The sequence below is a fragment of the Salmo salar genome, chromosome ssa18, assembly GCF_905237065.1.
Source record: "Salmo salar chromosome ssa18, Ssal_v3.1, whole genome shotgun sequence".
NCBI classification, from domain to species: Eukaryota; Metazoa; Chordata; class Actinopteri; order Salmoniformes; family Salmonidae; genus Salmo; species Salmo salar.
This window is the reverse complement of record NC_059459.1, coordinates 3,840,157-3,850,294: the sequence shown is the minus strand read 5'-3', so window position 1 is coordinate 3,850,294 and position 10,138 is coordinate 3,840,157. Positions and strand designations below refer to the sequence as shown.

Here is a 10,138-nt window from a genome sequence, read left to right as displayed (position 1 = left end):
GCCACCCGAGCAGGAGGGGGCGCCACCTTCGGTGGGAGTCGTGACACATATGAATAAAAAAATAGGCACCACAATAGAAATACGCCAGGGTTGTGGGTTCGATTCCCACGGGGGGCAGTACAAAAAAAAAAAATGTATGCATTCACTACTGTAAGTCGCTCTGGATAAGAGCGTCTGCTAAATGACTAAAATGTAAATGTAAATGTAAATAATTCACAGACTTTATTGCGCAATCCCTTAAAACTCTTTGCACTGTCTGAATCCAGACTGTGCAGCAGCCATTTGATGAATGAAAAGAGACATCTGTTACAAAACACCTGAAAATGTTATGACATTCGGAGATTGTCAAGCTAAGCCTTCGATACTGGGTAGGCCTACAAGGTAGAGAGGGATGTATTTTGTGTTTGTCGAGATTGACAGTCTATTTATTGTGGTGTTGAAAACGCAAACCAATGTTTTGAAGTGCCCAAACTCTGTATGTTTTTTTTCTTGGTTGTGTTGTGCTTTGGCCCAGAAACCTGTTGGTGGAAAATTCGTTGCATCTATTTTATATAATTATTAATATGGCATCAAAATGGTGAAAATCAGATTTCCACCTAGCTGATCATTGTCTGCAGCCGGCTCTGATCATAGTGTAAATTAAACAGGAGAGTTAGCTCATCCGTGGTGGTTGGTGAACCCTCAACCTTCTGGCCCATAGCCCTGCTTGGCATCAACTATGCCACAAAAGCATGCTGAAGTGGAAAAGTCGATGTCCACGATTAAAAACACACACCACTACCACACCACTACAATTATTATTATTTGTGGTCGTAAACATTAGTTTGAGTTAATTCTATTAGAGGCGAGAGTGTACAATTGCGTTCCACCGCATCTATGCTCTTAACTAACATTGTCTTTGTCTACTAACAACCCACTCGTGGCCTGTACCTTAAAGTGGTGAAACCACTTTAAAGTAGCTTCAAACCAAGACAGACCATTCATTTATAATTTCTTTAAAATGCTCAGATACCACCTGTGTCTGTGTGCCCTTTCCCTCTCCCTTCTGCAGGACTACTTACTTATGGATCCAGGTGTCGCAGACTCGCAGCTGCAACATAACTATTCAACATGACAGAGTGAGTAGTTATTGGACGTTTTGGTAGTTTTCGTTATATGCAGGGAACATAACTCGGACGCAGTGTGGAATCCACCTGTTGGCCTGTAATTGGCTGGTTAACTTATCTGCAATAAGGATAGAGGCAGCAAAACAATAGCAGGACACCGACCGAAGATTTTTTCCACACTTCTTCATAGGCATGAGTGTCATTTACCATTTATGTTCACCTGCTACTTACCTGAGGTCCTCTTGTGTTTTCCAGTCTCCTGACCCCTGAAGCAACGCTGCCACCACTGCTTCGAGAAAGACAACTCTTCACACCACTAGCTACTCACGTAAACAGGTATGGACTTTTCAAATGCTTTCATTATAGTGTGACAGCTAATGTTGTTAATCACATGCTATTTATCCTATTTGTCTTGTGTGTTACAGGTCACCTGTCACCAGAGCTCCTAGAGGCTCCTTGGCTCCTAGAGCCTAGCTGAATACAGAGGAGCTTCAGGCTGCTGACGTCACCAAGCAAAGTTCCCACACCTTTGCTGAGCAGAGAGGATCCGAGACAGACAAACTGTGCAGAAAATCTATTTTACAGTAGTACAGCATATTGGTTAAATGCAAAGATTATTTTTTAAATATTTTACTCTACATTTGGCTATGTGTTGTGTGACTAGTACACCCTACTACCAGTCTGGCCCTACTCTCTTTGAGTTGCCTTTAGTTCATTGATTGAATACATCTTTAATATTACATTTTGTTTTGCACTAAATACATAGAGTAAATGAAATGTTCAGTGTTATAGTGTCCCTGTGTGTCTGGTCCTACGGTCACTATGAGGTTGCTTGAGCTGCTGGTGAGAAACGGAGCATTGGTCAACCTAGCTGACCTGTGGAATTTCACCCCTCTCTTTGAGGCTACAGCCAAGGGCAAATAGCCAAGATATCTCCTGATGCTCAATGTCAGTCTTCCTTACTGTGCCTTTCATATTGGCTCTTCCAAAATAATTGCGTTTGATTTACGGAAGGGTACTAGGATGCTTTTTTTATATTCAGTACCACAACATATAGAACGATAACTTTTTACGTAAAATGCTTCTCACACATTTTAATGACTATCTGTCTGTGTGTATCCCCACCAAGAAGAACTGTGATGGTAACATGTCTTTGAACATGGTGAAGGAGGGAGACACGGACATCCAGGACCATGGGGCTGACGACAACGCTCAGGTCAAAGGAGGCCTCAAAGGAGGCTTCATCTCCCTGCACAACGCAGCCTCATACGGGATGAAGATGAAAAAAGTTTACATTAGGCCTTTGAAGACGTTTCACATGCTGTATGGATTGCTATAAGATTTGTACATAGACATAGACAATGCTTACAAAACACATTGTGTGGCCAATGTAACAGCTTGGATGTCATTAGGCTTTAGAAGGCATTGTATGCATCGTTTAATTTACAAAGCCTTACAGAAAACCTTACATCACATCAAATAACATCACCCACAGTGTGATGAAAGAGGCCTGGTGGAAAGTCTACATATGTATTAGCGTGGATGTCATCAGTCTTCTCATTAGGATTTTAAATAATGTTCTCTGTCTCTCTCACTCCTCTCCTCTCTGTCACTCCTCTCATGTCTCTTCTGTCACTTCTCTCTGTCTCTCCTCTACAGCCCTCCTGATAAAGTCCAATGCCATGTGAACGCCACAGACAAGTGGGCCTTCAACCATCTCCACAAGGCAGCTCAGAAGATAAACATAGTGAATGTATGCATGTGTTATGCTGTATCTCTCTAATTGCACAAGTGTTTGACTTACAATGATGTAGTCTGGTCACAATAATTCCCATCCAATATATTTTGACACACATGGCTAGGGAAACCCCTTATCACCCAGTAACTCTCCCTCGATATTCTCCTCCTTCCTCAGGCTGATGATATCTGTGCCCCGTTGATGGACACTATGCCCCCAGGCACAGAGAAGAAGGATCACCAGCTCAGTTCATCAAACTGTCCAATCTCTGGAGGGGACAACAGACATTGCTCAATCTGCGCTTCATTCGGCCCATGTCCAAGCCAGCCGAACGGACGTTTTAATGCATAAATCCTTTAGCTATTGCATTTTAACATTTTGTGTGTATTTCATACAAGCTTGCAGGTTGTTATGATATTATTGCTAACACCTTGTGGTTGAAGCTTGGGCTGTAGGGGGTTGAGCTTGACCAGTTGAGGCTGGGGCTTGACAAGATACTCATAAAGGGCCTGGAGACTCCTGATGGTTAACAGAGCTCCAATGTACGGTGCCCTCATCTGGCTGGAGGTGAGTGGTGCACCGCCCTTCTCTCTCAGGTAAGACACATAGCCATACGCTTCGGACAGGGAGCCCATCATGGAGCTCTTGTTGGCGGGCGTCAACAACGATTTGTAGCTCTACATTGCACATTTTGGAGACATAGCAGTGTAGCATAATCTATTGTGTGGTGAGAGGTCTTCCTGTAATGCAATGCACACCAAAAAGACCATAAAATGAATATAACATTTAACCCCTGTAAGTCTAAGAGGTTGGATGGGGGGGGGGCTAAGCTGAAATATGGAATTGTTTTAAGATGGTCATACTATGGATCATTTAGCGATTTGATTTTGAATTTTAGGACCCCTTTAGGTATCAAAACTAAATATATATTTGGTTTTAATTATAAAATATTGAATTTGGCCTTTACTACTATATGAATGTGTTATATGAATAACACATTCATAATGGCAAAAAAGACAGTCAAAAAATAAATCATAAGAAACAAGGCTTTTAAGTGTCTGTGCTATATCTGAGAGATTCAAGAAAGCTCAGGAAATATCTATAAATATTTTACACATATTTAACCCGTTTGTTGGGGTAGGCACAAAACTACCTTCATTCTTCCATTCATTTTTTAAACAGGTACCGGTAACCTTCAGATGAGTCCTGTGACACTTGTGGTCGTCAACCATCGTGTTTGTGAGAATCTCCCCTTTCCGCAGTGGGGTCACATTTGTTTGTAGCCCGAATGGTTTGAACGCTACAAACAGATGGTACTGACTTCAGACGAGTCCCCTGACACTTGTGGGGGTCGTGGAGCAAAATGAAGAACACCATCATGTTCCTTTCCATAGAGATTTTAGATCAAACTGTTTGGACGCTACAGGCATTTTCGTGAGAAGCCCAATTTTCGGGATCTGACAAACACCGCTCTAGCTCTGCCACCTTTCACCGCAGATGCGGAAGTGCGACACTGGAGGATGCGGTGGATTGAGACGCATCCAATGCAAAAAACCCCAGATATGTATCTCTCGCTTAAACTGACAGATTTTGATGGGCATTTTTTTGTTATGTAACTTAGATTGACTCACCAGTATGTCAATCGACTCTAGTTTTTTTTAATGTAACAGGCACAAACTATTATGTAAGACCAACAGCTCCTAAAGATTCAGCCTATGGTCATGACCATAACTATATAAGCTATTTGCATTGTACACTTCCCTCACTTATGTAAATAGAAATGTACACTTACCACATGTATTGTAAAGATAAAAGAGAAGTGTAAAGAATATGGTGGAGATTCCTTCTTGGAAAGGTCTACTCAGTTTCATCTTTTCATCCTTCCTCAAGGTCCTTTGTTGGGAATGATTGATTTCAGAGATTGACAGTGTGGAAGAGGGACAGCAGTTTGGAGGAAAGAGTAAGTATTAACATTAACGCAAATAATGTCATAACCTTGATAACTTTATTTTTTATATATTATGAGAAAAACAGCAAGACAGTGTTGCGACAAACAGCTACAGGTAGTCAGGTTGAGAGAATGACAAGAGTGTGCAAAGCTGTCATCAAGGCAAAGGGTGGCTATTTGAAGAATCTCAAATATAAAATATATTTTGATTTGTTTAACACTTTTTTGGTTACTACATGATTCCATATGTGTTATTTCATAGTTTTGATGTCTTCACTATTATTCTACAATGTAGAAAATAGTAAAATAAAGAAAAACCCTTGAATGAGTCGGTGTTCTAAAACTTTTGACTGGTAGTGTATGATGTGGTGGAAGCTAGAGAAATGTACTTGGGTGTACTAGATTTTACTGCAGAAGTGTTACAAGGTGTGTTGAATGATAGTGTCCCGTCTTCCCAGGCTGCAGGTCTGGTTTAGGAGCAGATAGGGTCAGGTAGTGGAATAGTGGTGAGGTTTTAATAGGTGTAGGGTCAGTTGATAGGACAATTTTTCTTCCCTTTTCTCCATCTTTTTCTCTTCCCTTTTGGTGTCACAAAGTGTAATGAATTCACACTCCAGAACAGTGGGCATAAACAAAGGGCTAGCTGAGAGAAATAGATGTATAGGGACAGAATGTGGGGATGTATGCACCTTTCAGTTGATTGAGATCCGACAATACAAATTTATAGAAGAAGTAGTAGTGATGGCCTTATATAGTATTTTTGTGGCTCCGGCTATTTTGGTTCTGTTCACGTAAAAGAGCCGGCCCATTTGGCTCCCAAACGGCTCTTCGTTGAAAATACCCAAAGATCGACCTATAACCCTAAACAATTATGATCTTCAATGTAAAGCCCAAAATGAATGTAAACGTGAAATCGACATTAAAATAAATTTGTACCTGGCAAAATTATTAGATGGCCTGCAAATTGTGTTTTTTTACAAAAAAAAGTGGTCCAGATTGACGCGCTCTTCCCACTATGTATTGTTCACCCTCTTTATATACTTATTTAGCAATTTATCTGCCGAAAAACAGTTTTGCGCTCAATAAACCGCAGTATGCAAATCACGGAGCCAGCTCTTTCACGATTCGGTTCCCAACGTTCACCAAAAAGATCCATTCATAAAGAGCCGTTCGTTCGCGAATAATCTATCACCAGGAAGAAAATTAATATGGCAGCAGGTAGCTCCTGCACGATAGTGGAATATTTCGGGGGAGATGACGGCTACCGTTGTGGTTATTGTAAAAATGAGAAGGGGAACTTCTCTCATGGTAAGATTTGATTTGTAAATTCGCTGGGTCAACTTTATTGTACTGTCCTTCGCTTCCTAAAGGCCTCGTCGTTGACGCTGGCTAACGTTAGCCAGCCATTTTCCAACAGCAGTCAGTTTGTTAGTTAGCAAGCCGTCAAATAATTGTTACTAGCCATACATAGCTAACGTTACCGAGTTAAAATATTTTGCATGTTATTTGACATATTTAATAAACAAGGTGGTAACGTTAGCTAGGTAGTCAAGCACACCAAGCACAACCTTGCTAGCTAGCATGAGCTTGCTAGCTATCGGTAGCACTGTGATGCCTTTGCTGCTTTGACAGCTGACCACACTTCAACATTATAGCCTATTCGTTAGTTAGGCCTAACTAACGATGTGAAGTCAATGTCTGTATCCAAAAAGGAGAACAAAATACATGGGTGGGACTGCGCCAGTCCTTAAACGTTATAAAAATCATCACTGCAGCTAACTAGCTAGCTTGAACAACTTTTCATACAGGTTGCTAACTAGTTAGGCCTAGGTTAGGGAGCCTGTGTTTTTAGTTCATTCTCTATAATCTGAATTTGCCGAACAAGATTGAGGATTTGCTGCTCCTGCCCTTCATGTTCATGTGTACAGTACAGCATGCAGTTACGCCATCACATGGCCTGTCAACGCTGTCAGGAAGGAGAGGCTTAGCTAGGTGCCAAATCAGTGGGTGAGCTCTGAGCTGGAAGTCTTTTTAGGTCAGGGAGGGTTCAACAAAGTTTTTTTTTTTCTTATTTTTTTTCCCCCACAGACAGGAATGTTGTGTGGGGTCTAATGTAAGTGTATCTGTTTGTCATTAAATCAGCCGTTTTGCACTTGAGCAAGGCAGCTAACACCCAACAATAACGCGCCCTGTACGCAGATGAGTTCGATGTCAATTAAGGTACACTCACACACACACATTTCAGTTAAATGCATTCAGTTGTGCAATTTACTAGTTACCCCCTTTCCCATTAGTGCCGTGGTTGCACACAACACCTTGGGTTACACAGGATTCCGAGTTAGAGATTTTAGAGGTTTCTCTAAGCATAGCAGGCCAAGTCACTAAACAGCGAGCACAAGCTGAGATTGTAATACCAAATGATGTGATTTAACCCCCAAAATGTGGTATCCATTATACTGGGACTAACAGGTTAGGCCTTGTTTGGTGTAGCACAGAAGATTAATGACCAACCGTGTCCAGTTGGAGGGGGTCTGTTGAATTTAGAAAATGCTCCGTTATAAAAAACAAAATTTGCTTCATGATGTAATCCAACAATGTGTATGATGCCATGTGCTTAACCTGTTATGGCTAGGGGGCAGTATTTTCACGGCTGGATAAAAAATGTACCCGATTTAATCTGGTTACTACTCCTGCCCAGTAACTAGAATATGCATATAATTATTGGCTTTGGATAGAAAACACCCTAAAGTTTCTAAAACTGTTTGAATGGTGTCTGTGAGTATAACAGAACTCAAATGGCAGGTCAAAACCTGAGAGATTCCTTTACAGGAAGTGGCCTGTCTGACCATTTCTTGAACTTCTTTGCCATCTCTATCTTTTACAAAGGATCTCTGCTCTAACGTGACACTTCCTACGTCTTCCATGGGCGCTCAGAGCCCGGGAAAAACCTGAATGTCGTCATCCCAGCCCCAGGCTGAAACACATTATCGCCTTTCTCAAGTGGCCGATCAAGGGACTGCGGGCTTAGGCGCGTGCCCTGGCCGCCCCGTCTTTGTGATTTTTTTCCTCTGTTTGCCGAAAAGGAGATTCCCGGTCGGAATATTATCGCTTTTTTACGAGATAAATTGCATAAAAATTGATTTTAAACAGCGGTTGACATGCTTCGAAGTACGGTAATGGAATATTTAGATTTTTGTCACGAATTGCGCCATGCGCACGACCCTGATTTAGCATTTCGGATAGTGTCTGGGACGCACGAACAAAACGCCGCTATTCGGATATAACGATGGATTATTTTGGACCAAACCAACATTTGTTATTGAAGTAGCATTCCTGGGAGTGCATTCTGACGAAGACAACAAAAGGTAATCAAACTTTTATAATAGTAAATCTGATTTTGGTGAAGGCTAAACTTGCCGGGTGTCTAAATAGCTACCCCGTGATGGCTGGGCTATGTACTTAGAATATTGCAAAATGTGCTTTCACCAAAAAGCTATTTTAAAATCGGACATATCGAGTGCATAGAGGAGTTCTGTATCTATAATTCTTAAAATAATTGTTATGCTTTTTGTGAAGGTTTATTGTGAGTAATTTAGTAAATTCACCGGCAGTGTTCGGTGGGAATGCTAGTCACATGCTAATGTAAAAAGCTGGTTTTTGATATATGAACTTGATTGAACAAAACATGCATGTATTGTATAACATAATGTCCTAGGTGTGTCATCTGATGAAGATCATCAAAGGTTAGTGCTACATTTAGCTGTGGTTTGGGTTTATGTGACATTATATGCTAGCTTGAAAAATGGGTGTCTGATTATTTCTGGCTGGGTACTCTGCTGACATAATCTAATGTTTTGCTTTCGTTGTAAAGCCTTTTTGAAAAAGGACAGTGTGGTTAGATTAACGAGAGTCTTGTCTTTAAAATGGTGTAAAATAGTCATGTTTGAAAAATTGAAGTTTTTGCATTTTTGAGGAATTTGAATTACGCGCCACGGGATTACACTGGCTGTTGAGTAGGTGGGACTTTCACTGTCTGTAAACAATTGTTGGAAAAATGACTTGTCATGCACAAAGTAGATATTCTCACCGACTTGCCCAAACTATAGTTTGTTAACTTCTTGGGGCTATGTGGGACGCTAGCGTGCCACCCGTGGTGCACCCTATCAACAGCAGGTGCATTTCAAGAGCGGCAAATTTGAAACCAAATAAATGTCAAAATTCTAATTTTTCAAACATACAACTATCTTACACCCTTTGAAAGATAAACATCTCCTTAATCTAACCACGTTGTCCGATTTCAAAAAGGTTTTACGGCGAAAGCATAAAGTTAGATGATGTTAGGAGAGTACATTGACAATAGCTGTGTGTAATGTTTTGTCAATTCAAAGACAGGCATCACTAAAACCAGCTAAAATGATGCACTAACCTTTGACAATCTCCATCAGATGACACTCCTAGGACATTATGTTAGACAATACATGCATTTTTAGTTCTATCAAGTTCATATTTATATCCAAAAACAGCGTTTTACTATGGCGTTGATGTTCAGGAAATCGTTTCCCTCCAATAACCGGCAGTCAAGTCAGCACAACAAATTAAATAATTAATATTAGAAAACATTGGTAAAATATTATATTGTCATTTAAAGAATTATAAATTTACATCTCTTGAACGCAATCGACTTGCCAGATTTAAAAATAACCTTACTGGGAAATCACACTTTGCAATAATCTGAGCACTGCGCCCAGAAAAATACGCTTTACGATACAGACTAACGGCCATGTTGGAGAGATCGAAAATACTATGTAAATAATCCATTACCTTTGATTCTCTTCATCAGATGTCACTTCCAGGAATCCCAGGTCCATAACGAATGTAGTTTTGTTCAAAAAAGCTCATCATTTATGTCCAAAAAGCTCCGTGTTGTTAGCACATGATCTAAGCCCGCCGGACTTCACTTAATGAACGAGGGGAAAAAATATATTTACGTTCGTTCAAACATGTCAAACGTTGTATAGCATAAATCATTAGTGCCTTTTTTAACCAGAACATGAATAATATTCAAGGTGGACGAATGCATTCTCTTTTAAAACGTATTGGAACGAGGGTACCCAACATGACCTCGCGCGCCAGAGTCTAATGGGCCATCACCGTTCCAAGGCTCTTGTTCGGTCAGATCTCACAGTAGAAGACTCAAAACACTTTAAAGGCTGGTGACATCTAGTGGAAGCAATAGGAAGTGCCAAAAGATTAATAAGCCCCTGTGTGTTTCAATGGCATAGGCTTAAAGGTAATTCAACACATCAGGTATCCACTTCCTGTCAGAATCTGTCTCAGGGTTTTGCC

The 10,138-nt window shown here is 40.7% G+C and overlaps 1 protein-coding gene across 3 annotated transcripts in view; it reads left to right on the top strand.

Moving 5' to 3' along the window:
• The first annotated feature begins 5,894 nt into the window (after nt 1-5,894).
• The window catches only part of LOC106576889 (arginyl-tRNA--protein transferase 1), a 227,911-nt gene continuing 223,667 nt past the window's right edge, over nt 5,895-10,138 (top strand). For all 3 annotated transcript variants that reach the window (XM_014154421.2, XM_045700642.1, XM_014154420.2), the window contains exon 1: nt 5,895-6,100. In XM_014154421.2, the coding sequence (XP_014009896.2) occupies nt 6,001-6,100 (100 nt within the window). In that variant the 5' untranslated portion in view covers nt 5,895-6,000. The remainder of the gene's footprint in view (nt 6,101-10,138) is intronic.